Consider the following 22,006-nt stretch of genomic DNA (forward strand, 5'->3'; position numbering starts at 1 on the left):
AGATTTGGAACTTGTTAGGAATTCTTTCAGATTTCTGGACCTCTTGAGAGCCATACGTGGTTTAGGTTCAACTGGAAGATTGAGTTGAACAAGAGGCCAGAATTTTCTGATGAGGGATTTGAGTTTGGAAGTGGTTGGGCTGAAGGTGGTGACACAAGTCAGGATGTTCTCAGAAGTAGCAGTTCGGTCTTTGGGTGTCAGAAGGGCCTCTCTCGGTGTGTATATTGCTCTCTTTTGGGTGTTTTTTATAAGTTTCTTGGGCCCCTCGGCCTTTCGACCAGTGGCCGGGCCGAAATCATCCCTGGGGGGTGGGGGCCAGTTTCTGGCCACACTTGGGCCGGTTTGGAGAAAAAGAAAAGCGGAAAAAAATATTTTTTTTGTAACTTTGTTTTTTTTTTTTACAAAAAGCCTTTCATCCTTTTTAGGTTGATAAATGAGTCCCAACACAGGTTGGGTGATATTGTATACATATTTGTTCCATAAAAAAGAGCTTAAGCGTAAGTGCTATACAATAACATATCATTTGGCCTTGGACGTCTGCTTGGATTCACAGTAATTTGACAATCTGGATCTACACACACACGGATATTAATGATACATATGGTGATTAATTCTTGTATAAATTGTATATCACATTAGTGAAATCATAACCATCTTTTTCCTAGTGTACTTAGGAACAATGCCGTTTGATGCCACTTCCTGTTTTGTCAAGGAGTGAAAGGTTGTGTTTCATCGCTTCCCTGGATGTCATTTTGGGGCGGGGTCAAATGACATCACTTCCGGTGATGTCTTCTGAGGTCGAGCGTCGTGAGGCGAGGGGTGGGCCACTTTTTTGAGACGAGGGGTGGGCCACTTTTTTGAGACGAGGGGTGGGCCACTTTTTTGAGACGAGGGGTGGGCCACTTTTTTGAGACGAGGGGCGGGCCACTTTTTGGAGACGAGGGGCGGGCCACTTTTTGGAGACGAGGGGCGGGCCACTTTTTGGAGACGAGGGGCGGGCCACTTTTTGGAGACGAGGGGCGGGCCACTTTTTGGAGACGAGGGGCGGGCCACTTTTTGGAGACGAGGGGTGGGCCACTTTTTGGAGACGAGGGGTGGGCCACTTTTTGGAGACGAGGGGTGGGCCACTTTTTGGAGACGAGGGGTGGGCCACTTTTTGGAGACGAGGGGTGGGCCACTTTTTGGAGACGAGGGGTGGGCCACTTTTTGGAGACGAGGGGTGGGCCACTTTTTGGAGACGAGGGGTGGGCCACTTTTTGGAGACGAGGGGTGGGCCACTTTTATTTGAGTGACCGGGCCTATTTCTTGTCCCAGTCCGACCCTGCTTGGCAGTCACCTACTCCAACACCGGAACCTGATGCCCTGTACTTGGATCCCCGGCCCCCCAACCACACCCACTCGACAGGCCTCCCTGGTTGATGACCAAATGGCGTACAACCCCATATTAAGGAAAGCAGCAGAACATTTCCACATTGCTACCCAGGAAGCTGTTCCAGAGGACATCTTAAAAGAGAAACCACCGGCCAGCCAAGCTATTCCTCTGCTTAATTCCATCAAAAAAGCGGTTGGCCCCTTTTTTATTAACACCTGCGCTAACTAGAGCAGTAAATCCTAGAGTAAAAAATGGTTTCAACCCTCCCTATCTGACCCTCTTTACATCAGGGGCCATGCTACTCCAGACTCACTGGTGGTAACTACAACCAGAAAAAGAGCGGGGGTTCCCCTATCAACTGGGGAGGCACCCCTGGACAAGTCGTGCAAGAGGCTTTATGCTCTGGGGAAGAGGGTCACGGCTGCCGCATCTTTTTCCACGCGCATCGCAAATAACACCACGTTGTTGGCTAGTTATCCCGACACACAATGGACCATGCTACAGGAGGGCGTTCAAGAAGTGCAGAGTATTTTATAGAATACTTTGGATGCGGCAGAGACGGCTGGCAGGTCCTTGGCTCAAGGTACCCTCCTCAAGAGACACGCATGAATAAGAAACTCTGGTTTCAAACCAGAAACCCAAGCTTCACTAATAAGCCGGTGGAAGAGACTAATCTATTTGGGAAAGCAGTAGACGAAGCGCTGGAAACGGCTAAGAAAGAGCATGACACCCACAAGACCCTGGATCAGATCACCCAGAGGCCTTCCCCAAGGAGGGCGGGGGGGGCTGATCGAGACGTTCCTTTCGTAGCCAGCGTTTCCCTCGGAACCAATACGGCTCAGGAAATCATTGGTCCTCTCCCCAAGGAACCACCAGCTACACCACACCGTATCCCCCAAGAGGTCAACGACGTGGGAAAGGAAGGGGCTGGAATTCTACCCCTCGAGGCTCCCCAGCCTCAGGCCAAAAATGACCCGCTGATCCAGGTCCCTTCCCATGCCTCCCCAGTCGGGGGCCGGCTAACATCATTTCTTCAAGCATGGGAGAGGATAACTACAGGCCAGTGGTTACCCGAAACCGTCGCCCACGGGTACTGTATAGAATTCTGACAGTCTCCCCAATTCAGACGTTCGAGACGCCTGACGCCAGAACATCTGGCATCCTGCTACAAGAAGTCGAGACCCTGCAGGAAAAGGGCGCCATAGAAGTCGTACCTCTTCCACAGGTAAACAAGGGTATTTATTCAGTGTACTTCCTTATACCCAAAGAGAATCTCACCATGCGCCTTGTACTAGATTTGCGCCCAGCGAACACATTTGTGAAACCTCAAAAGTTTCATATGGTCACCCTGCAGGAGGTCATCCCCCTGCTGACACAGGGTTTACATGGCAACATTGAACATGAAAGATCCATACTTTCATATTTCATTGTTGCCGGCACACAGAAAATACCTCAGGTTCATGATACAGGACAAGCACTATCAATTCAAAGTACTACACTTCTGCATAGCCTCAGCACCAACGGTATTTACGAAGGTACGGGCACTGGCAGCAGCACACCTGCGCAGCCTGGTTTATCCTTACCTCGACGACTGGCTCATAACAGGGGACTCTTACAAGACATGCCTGTCAAAAACCCAAAGGACTATCAACCTTTAATTCAGCCTGGAATTCTCCATCGAAAAGAAATCCAGCTTAGACCCCAGTCAAGTCAAGCAGTTCCTAGGGGCTCTAATTCGAACGAGGGACGGCCTCGTCTTCCCCTCCAACGAGAGGGTCCAAAACATGTTTCAAATCCCTCACTATGTAGCCAGTCGAGAGGTGACGGTACGCAGGGCTATGCGACTGTTTGGAATGATGGCGTCATGCATTAATTTGGTTCCTCGCTTGCGCATGCGTCCAATGCAGGAGTGTCTCAACAGCCAGTAGTGTCAGGCCAGCGGACAATGGGACGATCTGGTGGTTGTCTTGCCAGCCCTCGTCGACTCGCTGAAGTGGTGGTCAAGAGAGAACCTCTTGAAAGGAAAATCCTTCACCACCCCTGCAGTGGAGGTCACTCTCACAACAGACGCATCTCTCATAGGGTGGGGAGCTCACCTGCTTCAACAAACATCGCACGAAATTTGGTCGTCAGACATCGCATGCAACCACATAAATCTGTTGCAACTATTGGCAGTTTTTAAGGCACTGAAAGCTTTTCAGACACAACTGCAAGGGAAGATGGTCCTGATTCTCACAGCCAGCACCACGGCCATGTATTATCTAAACAAACAGGGGGGACTTGCTCTCCAGGGCTGTCAACTGTCCCAGAACATTTGGAAGTGGGCTATCGAACACATGTTCCTGTTGTCTCAACATGTTCCAGGGGAACTCTGTCTTCTGCAAGACATACTCAGCAGAGATGTCCCACTACCCATGGAGTACAAATGGCGATTAAATGAAGACATCGGTTCCCAGAGATCGACTTGTTCGCATCGCTGGATAACGCTCAATGCCAAGACTAGGCCACCAGGTACCCCCAGAACCGTTCCAAGGGGAACGGACTCTGGATCACATGGTCAGGGAAATTTCTTTACGCTCTCCCCATTAATGCCCCCCCCTACTCCCCTACTCAACAAGAAAGTGGACAAGAAGAGATGTCTCTCACTCCCCCAGAGAAGCTACCTACATGTTGTCGCAGGACAAAGGGCAGACACTCCACCCATGCCCGCAAACATTGAACTTTGCGGCCTGGCTTCTGAGGTCATAGAGTTCGGACACCTGCAACTCCCTCAGAGTTGCATGGACATACTTAGGGAAGAGAGGAAACCTAACACCCGATATTGCTATTCCAGCAAATGGAAGCAATTAGTTATCTGGTGCAATTCCAAGGGCATCAATCCCATTAACTGCTCCCCCATGCACATTATATTGTACCTGGCTCACTTACTTGACTCAGGACTGGTTTTTAATTCCCTTAAGGCTAACTTAGCTGCTCTCTCAGCCTACACCACGTCACAACAGAAGGTGTTGTGGTGGACGATACCAGTTATTAAGGCTTTCATGGAAGGGGTCAAGAGAATTCATCCCCCTATTTCTAATCCAGCTCCCGGATGGAACCTGAATGTGGTAATAACCAGACTTATGGGGTCTCCATTTGAACCTATGCATAAAGCAAGTCTCAAGGATCTTACCTACAAGACGGCCTTCCTAGTGGCTATCACTTCTATTAGAAGGGTGGCTGAACTACAGGCCTTCTCAGTTCTAGACCCTTTCGTTACAGTTCAGAGATAAGGTGGTTCTGCGCACTCACCCTAGATTTGCGCCTAAATGTATCTCCAGGTTTCATGTGAGCCAATCAGTAGAACTGCCTACTTTCTTCCAGAACCCTACTAACATGGCCGAAAGAAGCCTAAACACATTAGATGTCCGTAGGGCAGTCATGTTTTACCTGGACAGAACTAAACCTCTGAGAAAGACAAACCAATGTTTTGTTTCAGTGGCAGCTGGTAGAGAAGGGGATCCTGTCTCTAAATCAGCAATCTCAAGGTGGTTTGTCAAATGCATCACTCTGTTACACTCTTGCTAAGAGAGAACTGCCCTTCAAGCCTAGAGTGCATTCTACTCGAGGCACTGGGCCTTCGATAGCATTAAATGCAAATTTTGCAAAGCGGCAACCTGGAGTTCTGTACACACCTTTACAAAAACACTATTGCCTAGACTCTCATTCTAGGTCTGATTCTCAGGTGGGAAAAGCAGTACTAAGACATCTTTTCACTACTGTTCCTTCTCAAAATCCACCTCCGGGTACTGTTCACTAGTCTATGCACAGCATGTGTTTCTAAGCAGATTAACACGCATCGGAAGACCTGCGTTACTTACCTTAAAAGCATTTCTGATGATGGTATCTGCTTAGATTCACATGCACCCACCCTTCCTCCCCGCTCGGATCGAAGGAACATAGATGTCTTACTACTTTCTCTCTTTTCTGTACTCTCATGCTAGTCATAAGGCTCCCTCACGGCAGAAAAAATACAATCGTAGGGACCTTGACGCGTGAGGGATTTTGGGTACACTGCACGTCACGTAGGGGTTACAGGCACGTCCATGTCGGCGTCCCCTTTCGATTCTCGAAAGACAAGATGCAATACTCTGCTGTTACCACTGGATGTCAGACTATATGCACAGTTTGTGAATCTAAGCAGATACAATCATCAGAAATGCTTTTACTTTAAGTAATGCATGGCTTTAAAAGCCAGCTCTGCCCAGGGGCGGACCCACTAGGCGACACCAATGGCACACCAGCACCTGGCATTGGGGGAAAGCAGGGGGGGGTGGTGTTATAGCTCACTGCTATAGGGATCACAGCTGTTTGGGTGTCACTCCACTCTAAGCCAGGTTGCTGTCATGATTCTATGGATTTGGATCAACTTTAATGCAGCTACCTCCCCATGCAGCTGCCGTCTTTCTCGAGACCTAGCAGTACCTTGCCTGTAAGTACTGGCTATTCAAGAACAATATGCCTCGCGACAGGCCTGTGCATGCAATTATGCAATTCCTCAAGCAACACAGCGCCTGCCTGTGGTGTCCCTGAAACTCAGCCAGGTTGCCAATGAGTGGATCTTTCTGGAATGTGCACTACCAGGTGTTGTGTCAAAGTCTTGGGCATATGTAGCTAATTTACAACACGCGTTTCAGAATAACTCTGATGCTGCAAGTCTTCCCCCATGCTTAGAGTCCTTGGATGGATTGTGTTGGTAGTTAGACAAGGGTTCATACTCCCTCTTCCACCATTTCCTTTCCACCTTACTATCACCTGTCTCATCGATGTAGAAGCTTGAGAAACTCCATAAACTTGTGGTGAGAATGTGACCCAGAGGTGAACATCCATATATTATCTTCTTTCTTCCTTTGAGTGGACAAGAGGCTTATTTGTACAATCTTTCACTTGATTCCTTTTCTACTGAAGCAAACATGACCATTTCTCTTATTACTGTGCTCTATTCCATGCAATGTCGCCAAGGTCACAGTGATGCTGGCAGTACAGTTGAGATGACAGGGGAATTGTTTCCGCGTGTCTGCTGTATCGCTCTCTCTCGCTACATGCGGATACAAAGATGGAACACATTGGTACATAGTGTGAGGGGTCAGAAATGGGAGGTGGACACAAAGTGGTAGTGTTTTCAAAATCAAAAGGGGGGCTAAATAAAGGCCTCTGTCCCTATCTTGAAGAGTTTCCCTACCTAAGAAACTAAAACCAAAGATCAGTCGGTGTCTCGTCAAAATCTTACACTTTCTTTGTGTCCAGAACATATTAATCTGACCCTCGCACTAGAAAATGAACTAAGGGTTTAAGGAAAGTATCTCTGATTTAGGTTTGACAAGTGTTCAAAAGCAAGTAGATAAATCCAACAAAATAGTCTTTTTCAAGGAAAAGTGATTGTATGCAGAGGGTGGTTCCATTCCCCTGGATTATTTCAGGTGAGATGTTGAAAGTGTTTTTTAAAGATGGCAAATGTTTCTCCCTCACACAATTTAAGAATGGTGTATTTTTTTGTTTACACAGCAACTTCTTAAGGATGGTAAAAAGCGTCTCCTTCGCACAAGTTTTTTTGGTTCCTTATAACTGGTTCAGGAGGCTTCTGTGCAACCAATATGTTCAGAAACCAAAGTGGAGTCTCATTCAGAATGAGATGTTTCACATAGGGTTCTCTTCAACCTCTTTCATGTTTTAGCAGACCATCTAATATATCCTGGTCTCTAACCAAGGCCTCCCTATCACTGACACCAATACCAGTGCCTCCTCCAGGAAAACTTTCACCGGCATCCTCTTCGTCGTTCCCGTGCCAGACTTATGTACTCTACATATGGTCTCTGTGCTCTCTCCCTTCTCTTCCTCTCCCATTAATGGTGGCACCTGGTGGAAGGCCCTCCTGGACTCCTTCCACTCCTCGAAGGTCATCATCAATGTTTACTTGAATGGTACCGTCTTGTTCCAAGGCCCTCAAGCCAACCTTCTCTTTGATAGACGCTTCCCATGCCTCATCAATTTCCTTTCTTCTCCTGCTGTCCCCTCTCTGCCCTCCACAGCTCCCCACCTCCCCCTGCTGTCTCCTCCTTAGCTACCTTGCCCTCTCTGCCTTCCTCTTCTGCCCCCCCCCCTCGCGCTGCTTCTATACCTCCACAAGGTGTACCTCTGATTTGTACCCCTCACCGGAAGTATTTGAAGGACTGCAACCTTCCCCATATTGCCATTTTAAGCTCGCTCAGCTGTCAAACACTCCTCTGACATCTGCCGCCTCCTGGAGGAACTTGACCTCGAGGTCCTCGGCCTTAGCGAGACATGACTCACGGCCTGCTCTGTCACGAGCTTTAACGCCCTCCTCCCTGATGGCTAAAAGTTCCTCTCCGCGCCCAGATCCAACCGTTCAGAGGGGATGTAGCCCTGATCTTCAGTGAGTGGATCCCTGCCTCTGTCATTCCTACGCAGGCCTACTCCTCTTTTGAATGACCCATTTGCAGGCTCTCTCCCTCTCTCCTGGCCATTCCGTTACTGTGGCTACCATCTATCGGCCACCTGGGCGGACCTCTCCTCTTCCCTCCTGGTCTCGACCACTCAACACCTCCTTCTCGGAGACTTGAACATCCACCTGCATGCTTTCTGTCCTTCCACTGGACTCTTTTGTGACCTCTGTGACTCTCTCTCTCACTCTTATTCTCCCCTCTGGCCCAAATCACTCTGCACGGCACACTCTGGATGTTCTGATCTCTTCAGACCTTCCCCTTTCGATCCCTCTCACCACTCCTCGGAGTGATCACTTTCTCATTTCCTCCCATATCACCCACTCTACCCCTCAGGCCAGGCCAACTCCAGCACTGCCACCTACCTTCTTGGTTATCCGACCCATGAAGCGTATGTCAGTTGAGGCTTTTGCCTCCACTTTCTCTCCCCTCTCTCCCCCCCCCCCCCCCCCCAGTTCCCTTACACGGCCCTTTCCATGCTCCACTCTGCTATATCTGATACTCTTGATGTTCTTGCCCCTGTCATGAGGATTCGCTTGAAACCCAAAGCCTAGTGCAACTCTTGGTATGGCTCAGACCTTGTCATCCTTAAACGCAAGTGCAGGGTGGCTGAGAGGAAATGGCGTGCTTCCAGTGCATCCTCTGACAAACTGGCCTGCCGCCTGCTCCCAAGGCAATACCGGATCTCTGTCCGCACCAAGGAGAGCCCACATGCAAGCCCGCATCTCTGTTGCATTCAGCAACTCGGTCGAAGTCTTTAAAATCTGCAAGGAGCTGTCCAATCCTGCTGCAGTCGCTACCTCTCCTGTCCCCTCCCAGGACCTCTGCACGGCCCTGGCTTCTCATTTCATCTCTAAAACTTAGGACATCCTGTCCTCTCTCTCATCCTCTCCTCCTTCTCCCTCTACTCCCTGCTCTTTCTCTGGCCCTTCTTCAGCCACCTCTCCTCCCTCCTTTGCCTTTCCGCTGTTCTCCTCAGACGATGTTTCTAGACAAGGCCGATCTATGAAAGTGTCTTCAAAACAAGTTCAACCATGTTCCTCCAAAACCATCAAGGACCACATTGACACCCTGGCTCCTGCTCTGGCTGATTTCTGCAATCACTCCTTCGCCACTGGAGTCTTCCCCTACTCTCTGGAGCACTCGGTTGTTCACCCTCTTCTTAAGAATCCTCTGCTGACCCTTCCTGCCTGGCTAGCTATCGTCCAATCTCCATCACTCCTTTCCTGGGCAAACTCCTGGAAAAACTGGCCATCTCCCAGCTTAACCTTCACACTGAATCTGTTGGTTGTCTCCATGACTATCAGTCTGGCTTCAGAGCCGCCTGAAGCATGGAAACTGCTCTCCAACCTCGATTCCAACACCCCCTGTGTCCTCATCTGACTTAATCTCTCCTCTGCTTTTGACACTGTCAGCCATGCCAACCTGCTCAACCGTCTCCATTATAACCTGGGTATCACTGTTCAGGCCCTGGCCTGGCTGACCTCCGTCCTCTGATGGACCCGCCCAGGTCCAACTTGGGTCCTTCCTCTCCTCTACCTTGTACGTTCCCCAGAGGTCTAAACTCTCTCCGTGGCTGTTCAACCAATACCTGGCAGTTCTCGCTCACTGCATTGCCGCTCTCTGTCCCAACTTTCAGTGCTATGCGGATGACACTCAACTCATTTTCAGGCTCCCTTCCGCCATCTCTTCCCCTTCTTTCATCTCTGACTGTTTGTCCGCCATCCAGGAGTGGTGTGCCACCAATATCTCTGCCTTAATCCCAGTAAGACCGAGAATTTCCTCATTGGCACATCTGCTCCATCCTTTCCTGTCACTCTCTGGGCGGCCTCTCTTGGCCCTCTTCTGCTCCTCCCACCTGTGAGCCTAAAAACCTTGGGGTCATGTTCGACTCCACACTTTCCTTCTCTCCTCACATCTCTTATGTCTCTAAGAAATCACACTACCAGCTGCACCTCCTACTCCTTAAAGATATTGTTCCTTTCCTCTCCTTCCCCAAAAAAGCTCTGTCTCCAGAGCTCCGGTTCTCTCTAGGCTGGACTACTGCAATAGCCTCTTTCTAATTCTGCCTGCCTCTACTCTCTGCCCTCTGTAACTCATCCAAAACAGGACTGCGAGACTTCTCCTTGGCCTCAAGCCCAGGGATCGTATCTCTCCAGGACTAAAATCTCTGCACTGGCTCCCAGTGGCGGGGAGGATTAAGTTCAAAACCCTCTGCATTGTCCACAAGGCCTTCTGGGGGATGGGGCCTCAATACCTTCAACTCTCTCTTCCTAAATATCTTCCTTCTTGAGCTCTTTGCTCATCCGCCTCCAACTCCCTCAGGATCAGTCGCTTCTCCAAGTAGCGAGTTGGTGGTAGATCTTTCTTCTGCTGAAGCCTCCCTCTGGAACAACCTCTGTGCCTCTCTGAAACTTGAGGAGAACCATCTCCGGTTCCGGAAGCACCTCAAAACCTTCCTTTTAGCTTCTGCTTTCTCTCCTCCTCTCCCCTGCTGATCGCCTGCCCGAATCTGAAACCGCACTGGTTACCTGTTTACCCTCTGATCTTTGGGCCAGGTACCCTGCCCGCCAGTTGCACACCTGCACTGCCCCCCTGGCAACCCTGCAATCGGGGACTGTTTCTGTATCCCTGCAGCCCCTACTAGCATTTGACACCTGATGTCTGCACTTACCCTTGCACTTGCCACCAGCTGGCCGCACTGTTATTTATTGACTTTCTTTCTTTATTTCTACTGTTATCCTATCTACTGCACTTTTCCCCTTCCCCTCCCCCCAACCCTTCTACACTTGCACGATCTGAATGCCTCCTGGCCTAGTAGGATCGTTGTCTGTCTCCCCTCTGTTTACCCTCCCTTGCTGCGTCACGCCTTGAAACACTTGTGTATAGACGCGTTATAAATGCCATAGCATATCATATACCTGTCCATCAGAAATCCTCATGTGAACTCTTTGGCCCTCATTACGATACTGGCGCTAAACCATGGCGCTATTAGCACCATGGTTGGTGCCGGTATCGTAACAAGTCCGCCATTGTTTAATGGGGAATTACCACCCCATTCCAAGGTTGGCGGGGCGGTAATTCCCCATTGAACATTGGCCCTTCCACATTCCCATTTTTGCCCCATAGGGCTCAATGGGACTGGGGAAGGCGGTAAGTACGGTACCGCAAATTGCGCTACCGTACTTACCTCGAGAGTCCCTTTGCGGGTCCCTACTTTAACGGCTGGTCTGGACCAGCCGTTCAGGTCGGGTCCCGCAAAGGGACCTCGTAGTAAAGCGCTAAGTGTTTACCGGCGCCGTTAAACACTTAGCGCCAGGGTCCTAATGAGGGCCTTTACGTCTCTGCGTATACCCTTCCGCCAGGTATTTTGATTTCAACAGGAAAAAGATATTTTTTCAGTTTCACCGCTTCTGCTTGCCTGTTTTCTTAGTGTCTCTCGTTCACTTGTTTTACCATGTGTATTGCAAAAGTAAGTTTCTTTCGCTGACTTTAGTGAACTTCCTAGTATACTCCCCTGTCAGGAATACTTTAGTAAGTTCATCAGATACCCTAGTATACTAGTTTTGGGTTTTACAATGGGAGGGACTTGAATAGTGACAACAAGCCATCATGAATTTCAGAATTGAGGTCTTCTTCTCTGGGAAGGGAAGAATACTGCAGCTCTCCGGATGGGGTCACCACCTCTCCCCGACAGCCGTCTCCTCCCATTTTATCCTCCTTCATAATACCAACCCCAGGGTCAGGATCAGGTAGCGACTGCTGACCCCTGGCCACATGGGAGGAGATCTCGGGCTGGGATCAAAAGTCTATCCAATTTTCTCTTTGAACCACATAGAGGTTATGTTCTTATCCGCAGTACAACCACCCACACTTGCCATAGTAAGAGGTTTTCTTCCTTTCAGACAAGCCTATGTTATAATTGACTTCCTCAATGGCAGTATAAGGGTGCTGTTATCTGGTCAAAGGGAGAGACAATCGGAATTTTAAGCACCTCTGTTGTTGCAGGGCTGCCCACAGGTATTCTGAACAGGCTGGAAAGAATAAGAGGAGAAACATGTTGTTCGGAATGTGGAGGGGGGAAATAGTAACATGTGGGATCCTTAAATGTGGAAGATGTAGACATTTGGACTATTGTCATCCTAGCACCTCATTTTCATGCAGCAAGACTGTTCGTGCCAAGACTGCCCCCACACCCCCTCCCACCCCGCCACCCTCCCTCTGGTTCATCTTACTGCTGCAGGGGCAATGCCACAGGCCATACCTGACCTGCTGTGAGCTTTTTGGTGTCTGATGAATTAAAGGGAGATGGTGGCAGCCAAGGAATGCAGTTGCTCTTTTTATGTGGCAAGCTGCCTGTCCGAGTAAATACATGCTATGTGACGTGTAGCTTTGCACCTTCAGCATGAGACAGTTTATATCCTTATTTGCATCCTTCATGGGTTTGATTTGACATGAAAATAGTGTGGTCCCCAAACTAACACAACTTTGTGTAAATATATGAATTTTTTGATTTATTTATCATGTCTCTAGAATTCATTTGGTTTCAGTGGAATACAGTGGCACTTGGCGGTGAAGTTTTCATCTATGTAGATCCACTGTTTTAAGGCCTGCTTTGTGATCTTTTGCAGGATGTGAAGTAATAGCTGTCAACACCCGCTCTACCAGCCAGACATTCATTTATAAATGTGATGCTGTTCTGTGTACACTTCCTCTGGGAGTGTTGAAGCAACAGCCACCAGCTGTGCAGTTTGTGCCCCCTCTTCCAGAATGGAAAACATCTGCAGTTCAGAGAATGGGCTTTGGCAATCTCAATAAGGTAATTGATTTGTGCTCTTTTTTTCTAGTAAGAAAGGCATGGGTAAACTATTCCTTAATCAGTCTTTCAAGTATTGATCTTCGCTTCTCAGGTATCTTCCAGTCGGTCCCTTGTGTAGAGGTAGCTCATACATCTACATCTGCTCAGATGTTTTAGAGCGTGTGCTAGAATATACATAAGACAACACAACCAGTGGGAAAAGGGGGTCAGGGTATGTTAGTTGGATGGGTATGTGGCTATTAGGCTAACCAGATAATGGGTTGTGGCTTGAATAGTGGATAGTTGGGGGGGGGGGGGGGGTGTGTGTATGTTAAATGCTCCCCTGCCTGTTGCAGCGCACTGCTGCATTCTATCACAACCACTCTGACACACACACTGTTTCCAGTGCTCACTGTACAGAACCTACTGGTTGTGTCTTATGCCCTATGCATTCAGTCGCATGGTGTTACTCCTCCTTGCATGTGCATTAGTAAATTAGGAACATGTACATTAGTATAGATCTCCCTCACATTAGCATTTACAGTATTTCTGCATTCAATAAATGACATACACATATTCTACGCACACACAGTTCTGTAGTTAATTTGGTTAGTCTTTGATTCAACTGAATGGCACTTCGCTTCTCCTGCGTCCATAGGTCGTGTGGTCCATAGATCATGTGGGTGGTTCATGTTCCAGTAGTGGGCCTGTGAGCCTGCAAAATAGCAATTTTAGAAATGAAAGCTGGACACAAAGTTGTCATGTTTTTGGTTAAAGACATTTATTAAATAATAATGTGTTGGGAAAATGCTTCTCTGGCCCTATTCTAAAGAGGAACTTCCCTACCAAAAACTAAGGATCTTTGTGTGTCAGGCTGTCAATAACTGAAAACCCGTCCTTGTGTCCAAATCTTCCTATCCTGACCCTCGCACTACAAACAAAACAAAATGTGCAAGGAAATGTCTTGAACTTGATGTCGGCAAAAAAAGTGTTCTCAACCGAAGATAAGAAGGGTGCCAACGAAAATGTTCTCCAAGGTGGAAGACCTTGGATCCAGAGGGTGGATCTCTTCCCCTGGATTCTTAAGTAGGATGGCAATTGTCTCTTTTCACTAACAGTTCCTATGTATCTCTCCTTGATTCACAAGGCACTCTTATGTCCTGTCCCCTTTCTTCCATATTGTGTGGGCGTCCCTTTCTAGAGACAGGAGATGGAACCCTGACTCCGCCCTCTGGCGCCACACCTCAGTCCCCTTTTCCGCATCTACGGGAACGGGCCAAATTCAGCAGCCCTCCTGGGTTTGGCTTCGGCCATGTAATTCCACGCGCGGATACTACTTCTTCTCCAGCATGGGGTCTGGCATGGATTCACATGCTCATGAATGTTCCCCGTCGTCGGGCTGGGAATCCTCGGTAAAAGAAAAAATCTGTTAGTTTCATTTCTGAACTGTCTTTCTCCAAACAACCAATTACTGAGCTCTGCGTCATAACGCCCCCAGCCAATGATTGCCCTCTACCTAAGCCCCTCCTCAGGCAGCCATTTTCAGATTTTTAACTCACGTTCAAGTGTTGGGCGTCCTTATGGTTAGCCCCCGAGCTTTTACTGCGTTTTTTCACTTTTTGGAAGAGTTTTACTCTATTTTTTGGTCAATCGAGCTTTGCGCTCCATTGATCATCCTTCCGATTAACAGGGACCCATTTTCGGATTTCTTCAGCGCCCCTCAAGGGTGGATTTCATCGCGTTTCTTCATGGAAGCTTCCAGAAGATTCTTCTGGCCAACACCGCGTGGATCATGTCAGACAGGAAGGATTCCCCTTCCCTTTATAAGCTGTGCTCCGACTGCGGTTTGCAGAATGTTTACATGGACGATAAACATTCCCAGTGCCTGTACCCGACGCATAAGGAGGAAGATTTTGCGTTCTGCAGTGAACTCTCGAAACACACGTTGGAGGATCGGCGTAAACGGCTGGAGGAGTGGCTGCAGGCTAAGGCCTCTGCAACCGGTGGTTCCCAGGAACATGCCTCTCCTGCATCCGGGAAAGCTGAGCAGGTTTCTAAGTCCTTTGAGAGCGCCCCTCCCGCGGGGGTCCAACAAAAGGCCAATCAGTGCGAGACCGCTACCGTTGGGAGTGCTGTTGCGGCGGGCTCCTCGGTGGCCAGGGCGCGTTCGACATCCCAGGCTTCTTCGGTCTCCAGTCAACGCTCCGGATCTTCATCCAAGGGGAAGTCGAATCACCCGGGCAAGCTGAAGGTGGCCCCGGAGATGACCAAGGAGAAAACAAAATAGGGTACGTCGTCTGGCCTACCCTCGGCGGAGAAGGCCGAAGGGGACCGGGCCTCTGAGTCGGCCCCTAAGGAAAAGGCCAAGCAAAACAAGGTGTCTGGGTACCATGAAGGCCAAGCAGGACAAGGAGCCTGGCCTGACCGTGAAAGCCCATACGCACCAGACTAAGTTGGCTCCTTCCATCGAGGTGGTGGTAGCGTCCCTTTCGAAGGCTGCAGTGGCGGACCCGCAGGACGCCCTTCCCGAAGGCAAGAGTGTCCCTCCCTGCCAGGAGGGAGTCTTCATTCTAGCCCATTGAGAAGACCCCAGAGAAGAAGATGCCGATCATCTCCCCGAGACTGTCCCCTCTGGACGCGAAGAAAGGGGGGAGTGTTTAAGTCCTCCAGGGCACGGATATCTCCTCTGCTGAGGAAGAGGAATTCATCGACCTTCAGAACATCCAGGAGGAGGGTGCGACGAGAGAAACGTTGGAGTCACGCCCTACGACAAAGGCTTCAATGAGGGCGATGACGACAGAGATACCGTCGAGGAGGGCGACGGAGGACCTCAGGACGAGTAGGGCCCTGACCCTAGTTTTGCGCCCCAACTGCCGGTCCCTACCACACAGCTGCCACAGATTGATCTTTCAATGGACATTCTCTCTACCCTTAATACACTTGTATCTGAGATACAGAAGAGGATGGTGGCAATGACCACCGCCTGCTCTCCCAGCGGCGCCGGTGCCGACCGCTCGAATGATGGGGAATATCCATCCAAGAAGAGGCCACCCGTCGCCTCCCTCTCTGCTACCCCCCACGGGTCTGACACAGCGACGGACACGAGCGACGACAGCTGGATGGGGGACCTCCCGTCGCCTCCGCCCAGATCCTCCACTGTACGAGGTAGGTTTGTTCCATGCATTGATCTCCAGAGCATCAGAGCTCTTCCAGCTCGTTTCAGAGGAGAAGGAGGGCTTCTTATACCAGCAACGCAAAGCGAAGAGGAAGACCATCCTTTCAGTCCCTCTCTTGGATGACATTTGGGGTGAAGGACTGGCGCTTATGAAGAACCCTTCTACGGCCCCAGCCAAGAGGGACCGCTTAGAGAAGAAGTATAGGGTGCCAGACTGTTAGGCAGAATTATATGCAGTATCCTTTGGGAACACCACACACAATTAAGACTACGAGTGACAGTACAAATTCACCTTTGGTACAAGCCTGTATTGCACAGTTAAATTGGTAGCAGTAACGGAGCAGCCAGACTTAACTCAAGAATAAGTGAGCAGTATCAGATAGTTACACAAAGGACAGCAATTACTATGATTCAGGCAAACACTGACTCAAGGTTTTTAAGTAAAAGAATAAACATTTATTTCACTCTTCATTTGTATAACATTACACTATTATAAGCAAGTTAGAAATCACTCTTAATACACCACACTACTTCCCTTAAATTCCAGACAAGTTAAGCTCACAAAATGAAGTGGGAGCAAAATGGCACTCTAGTAATTTAGAAGGGAGGTAAAGACAAAGTTATTGGAAATTAAATCAAACCAACAGGTAAGTACTCGGGGCAATTGAACAAGAGGAACTACAGTGATAGAATCAGATAAAAAAGGCTTAGGGCGAAAGTCAATGAGACAAGTAAGTGTCTTTTTTGCTCAAGATCACACAGTTCAGGGTAGTTTGCGGTAAAGTTTGTGGCACGGTTTCCGGATGAAGTTGGTTGATAGAAAAGTTAGTTCAAAGAGAAGAGAAGGACAAGCCCTTGGATTGGAGAAAGATTTCAAACGCTTTCGCTGCGGTTCAGCGAAACGAGCAACCGGATTTGCACAGTACCTTAAAACGGAGAGGAAGCTGTAGCTAAGGCAGATGTTCCTGGTAGTTCCTGCAGGCTAACAGTTCCTGAAGCGACTGTTGGAGTGACAAGAAGTAGGAAGACTGGAGGGTCCTGCACTACCCAGGGAAGAAATCAACAGCAGAGAAAAACGAAAAAAGGTGCAGTCCTTAAAACCCAAGCAGAGTCCAACTTTCCTGGCTATCCGGCCCACTGTAGCGCTGTACAGCAAATTCAACCAGAGGAGGGGTCCTGGCTTGCAGTTTGGGCGAACTGATTGGTCCCACCAGATCAAGGGGAGAAGTTTCCTGGAGGATCTTCTGTCATTGGAATTTGAGGATTCGGTTCGGCAGCAGGGCTTTACCGGGTGGTTCAGTCGTGGTAGGGGTCCTCTTCCATCAGCTCCTCGTTGGTTCTTTAGTTCCAGTGGCGACTCTGCCTTTCCTGTCCCAGAGACAAGCTTTTTATGCAGTTTTCCCCCATTCATATAGCCTGGCTGTCAATCACACAGCAGGGTGGCTGTCCTGGCAAGGACAGTCCCCTTAGCCAATCAAACAGGAGTGCGACTTGGGTTACCAAGGGAACCCATGGCAGGGTTCCAAAGATCCCCCCCCTCACATCCTGCCTACCCAGACTTTCAGGCGCCTTTAGGAGGGCTTCTGTGCAGAAGCCTGCGAAAAGACGGCGAACAAAGGAATCATCCCCGGTTTGGCGTGCCGAGAAAAACACAAGAAAGACTTTAACAAAAAGAAATGGCGAATAAACCCAGCCGGAGTCAAAATTAAAATGTATTTGGTCAAGCGGGTTTATGTTTGAGGCTAATATAATAGCCTAAAACAATACCACGTTTATATAAGATAACAACGGTAGAAATGTTAGGGTAGTTACCACTGCCACCAGCCAAGACTTGATGTAAAGGGAGCGAAACAAGGCTCCAAGAGACGCAGACAAAAGGGGATAAGAATTAACCCTTTCCAATACTCCATGTAAGATGGGATGTACTGGGTCTCTGGTTTAAAGTGACTAAAATAAAGTTAATGGCAACTTTACCTTTTCTGGTGGACAGTAGTCCGCCCCAGAAAATGGAATCAGTGGGAAGACTCAATGACAACCCTGTGTCACTGCACTGAAGGTGCTGTGTAACACACTTGAAAAATATGAGGCCATGGAGTAGGTGAGGCTCCAGTGCTTAAGATCACACAAAGTGAAAACACACACAGCAAAACACATGTAAGAGTGGGAAAAAAGGCTCACACTCTTACCAGGTGAAAAAATAAATCCTAGAAATCCAGCAAAGCTGCTGAGGGACTCATTAGGTAAGGGAAATCAGCCATTTAGGAGTATTCTCCCTAACACAGAATCTGCGCTTTAGTGCTTGCGGGCCCAACTGGCACCAGATTCTGTGATTACTGCCGCGGCCAAGAAGTCGTCTGGATCTAAGTCTTCGGCAGCATCCACCCCTCCGAACAGCGAGGGGAAGAAATTGGATGCAATGGGAAGGCGGGTTATCTCCTCTGCTGCGACGACCATCAAGGCCACCAAAGCCCCCGCTATTGTAGAGCTCTACAAGTGGGAGCTGTGGTTCAAGCTCACACCTCTGCTGGACTTCCTCCCCGACGATAAGAATTCAGAGGTGTTGGAGATTCTTCAAGAGGGCGAGGTGGTGTCGGACCACGCCATCATAGTGGCCACGGACATCGCAGACTCTGGGAGGGGGGTTAGGGGTTCCGCAGATGGGCAATCTTCTCAGCCATGGCTGATTCAAGGCCACCAACATTCGACAGGAGGTCCAGACAAAGGCTTTGCCCTTTGACAGAGACAATCTTTTCAGGAAGACTGTGGATGAGTCTCTACAAGCCATCTTGGCAAACACTGAGAAGGCACGTGCCCTGGGCACGCTACAGCAGCGACGGCTGTCTTTTCGGTCCTCAGGAGGCAAGTCTCCCTGATCTTCGAAGGGTTACGGCGGGGGCTCCTCTTCTTACCGGAAAACCTCTCGCTCCTGGGCCCAGGAAACCAACAAGGGCTGCTCCAAGGCCTTTGGAGGAGGATGCCGTCATCGCTAGGGACTCCAAGGCGGCCCGCCGACCTCCAAGCAAGAATGAACTGGCCGGGACGTCGGGCCCCAACCCGTGCACCCTGGTGGGAGGGCGGCTGGCGAACTTCATCAGCGTGTGGAAAACCATCTCCATCGATCGTTGGGTGATGGACGCTCTCGCCCACGGACACACTCTAGAGTTCAAACTGAAGTGTCCCCAAATACCATTGGTGGCCCGGCAGGAAAACCATGTCCCCCGCTGCTGTTGGAGGTTTGGGCCATGCTAAAGAAAGGGGCAATAGAGCTAGTTGCAAAGCGACTCCAGGACTCTGGAGTGTATTCAAGGTACTTCCTCGTGTGAAAGACCACCGGGGGCCGGAGGCCCATTCTCGGCCTGCAACAGCTAAACAATTGCATAAAGTTCAAGAAGTTCTGAATGGTTGCTCTTCAACACGTGCTCGGACAGCTTCAAGAGGGAGACTTTCTGTCGTTGGATTTGGAGGATGCGTATTTCCACACCCCCATTCACAAAGGACACCAAGTTTCTGCGCTACGTCGTTCAGGGGAAGCATTACCAAATCAAGGCCCTTCCCTTTGGGCTGAAGCCAGCGACCAGAGTCTTCAAGTGCCTGGCGCCGCTGGTGGCCCATCTACGGCTACAAGAGATCCACATCTACCAGTACTTGGACGACTGGCTCATCTCCGCCAGTTCAAGAGACATTGCCGTCAGCCACACGGCGAGGACCGTCCGCCTACTGACGGATCTGGGGTTCTCAGTGAATTATGCAAAGTCCTGCTTGACTCCATCGCAGGACGCGCTGTTCCTGGGATCCTGACTCAACAGTGTCATGTCTGGCGTTACCGTCGGAGGAGAGGGTAGCGGCCATCCTGGGCGAGGTCCAACGGCTGCTTGCTCTGAAGATCGCCACAATGAGGGCTTTTAAGTCTCTGCTCGGCATGATGTCATGCATTTAACTCATCCGACTCTGCAGGTTATGGATGCACCCGCTGCAAGAGTTCCTTGACGCATGATTCAGGTGTCCGGAAGCTTCCAGGACAGGATTGTGCTCGATGAGGTGTTCTGTCGGACGATAAGGTGGTGGGGCGTGCACTCTCATCTGACCGGAGGTGTGGATTTCCAGACCTCACCGCACCAGGAGACGGTCACGACGGACGCTTCCCTGGAAGGATGGGGAGCCCACACTGGAAGCCTTCATGCCAGAGGCCTGTGGCTGCCGGAGGAGAAGACTTTGCACATCAATGTTCTGAAGCTACGGGCAGTGTTTTGGGCCCTGATAATTGTTCCTGCCGTCCCTCAAGGGCAAGGTGGTGCCGGTCTTCACGGACAATACCACCACAATGTTTTACATCAGGAAATGGGGGAGGCACCAGATCCCCTGTACTCTCCAAAGAGGCGCAGGATTTATGGCACTGAGCCGTCGCCCAGTGGATGTTCTTCACCCCGTTTCATCTGACAGGAGTAAAGAACACCGTCGCCGACTCTCTGAACAGGGAGCTTCGCTCTTGCCACGAGTGGGACCTTCGGCAGGACCTAGTGGAGAACCTGTTCATGGAATGGGGCAATTCCCAGATATACTTTTTTGCGACTGCGACGAACAAGTAGTGTCAGAGGTTTGCCAGCAGCTTCCCCCAGCGGGGGAGCATGTGGGACGCATTCTCATTCCCTTGGGAAGTCCTTTCTGTATGCATTCCCTCAGTTGCCGTTGTTACTTCGAGTCATCAGTCAACTCAGACGGTGCCGGATGATCCTCGTCGCACCCACGTGGCTGAGGCAGATCTGGTACCCGGACCTTCTCAGCATGTCAGCGTCCCCATCAGTTAAGCTGCCAGTGGTCACGGATCTTCTCGCCAGGGAAGGAGGCGTCATTCTAAACCACGATCCAGGTTCTCTGAACCTGAAGGCCTGGCTCCTGCAGTGCTAGAATTCGGTGGCTATGATCACCCGGCGGACTGCATGGAAGTTCTCGCCAAGGCTAGAGCTTTGTCTACTTTGAAATGCTACGGACTCAAGTGGAAAATATTTGCTATTTGATGCCTTTCAGAGAAGATTGACCCTCTGAGGGTCAAAGCCCCACAGGTACCTCCATATTTGCTGTCGTTGGCCAAATCGGGGATGGCTCACACCTCCAAGATTCATCTAGCGGCTATCTCCCGCTACGCCAGTTGCCCAGGACGACCCTCCTTGTGGTCGCACCGGTTGTTTAAGGAATTCATTAAGGGACTATCCTGCTCGTTCCTGCCGGTGAAGGCTCCGGCCCTGGCGTGTGTGCTCAATGGAGTACCTGTTTGTTTGAAGGTTAACCTGGTGAAGAGGTAAGAGATTATTATGTTAAGCCTTGCCACCCCCCGTGGTTGTGCATGTGTGCGCTGCTATGTATTCTTTATTCAAGAGCATGTGAATCCATGCCAGACCCCATGCTGGAGAAGGAACAAGTTACTTATCTGTAACTGTTGTTCTCCAGCATGGGTATGGCATGGATTCACGTGCGTACCTTCCCTCCTACCCCGCTGCGACTCTTCTCTTGGTCATACTGCCACTTTGCAAGTTTCCAAATCTGAAGATGGCTGCCTTAGAGGGCAGTCATTGGCTGGGGGCAGTATGACCCAGAGCTCAGTGATTGATTGTTAGGAGAAATACAGTTCTGAAATTAAACTGAAGCTGATTTTTTTCTTTTACCGACGACAGGGATTATTAATGAGCATGTGAATTCCAGACCCATGCTGGAGAACAACAGTTACTGCTCGGTCCTGAGGCATCACACTCCTCCCCGGCGCATGCCGATTTCAACAGGAGTCCAGCCTGCGTAGGGTTCTTTCCTCGTCAGACCCCCATGCCTTTGCCCCAACCACGGCTGGCAAGGTTCTACCGCGTGCAACGTGCTTTCTTTGAAGGCTCTGAAGAACAGACTGGCTAGGTGGAGGGAGCTCTTCGAGAGGTCTCCTCCAGAGGATCTGAAGGACTTCGTCAAGCATCGATCAAGGCCCAAGGCAGGTCCACTCTTCCAGCGCACCCCACAAAGGAGACTCCTTTCCAAGGACTCGCCCGAGTAGGAGGAACCTCTCAGGTTATCATATCAGCATGAATACCAAGGCTAATCCAGCTACCGGCCAACATGCAGAGGGGTCAGTAGATCCTCCCGGTGACAGTGCTGAGGGACCTGAATGTTCTTTGACCGGG

The 22,006-nt window shown here is 49.9% G+C and overlaps 1 protein-coding gene across 2 annotated transcripts in view; it reads left to right on the forward strand.

Moving 5' to 3' along the window:
• Positions 1–22,006, forward strand: part of KDM1A (lysine demethylase 1A) — a 1,518,024-nt gene that overhangs the window by 1,264,662 nt on the left and 231,356 nt on the right. For both annotated transcript variants that reach the window (XM_069622738.1, XM_069622739.1), the window contains exon 15: positions 12,504–12,691. In XM_069622738.1, coding sequence (XP_069478839.1) covers positions 12,504–12,691 — 188 coding nt within the window. The remainder of the gene's footprint in view (positions 1–12,503; positions 12,692–22,006) is intronic.

Source organism: Ambystoma mexicanum, chromosome 11 (genome assembly GCF_040938575.1).
Source record: "Ambystoma mexicanum isolate Mex_15411 chromosome 11, UKY_AmexF1_1, whole genome shotgun sequence".
Classification (NCBI taxonomy): Eukaryota; Metazoa; Chordata; class Amphibia; order Caudata; family Ambystomatidae; genus Ambystoma; species Ambystoma mexicanum.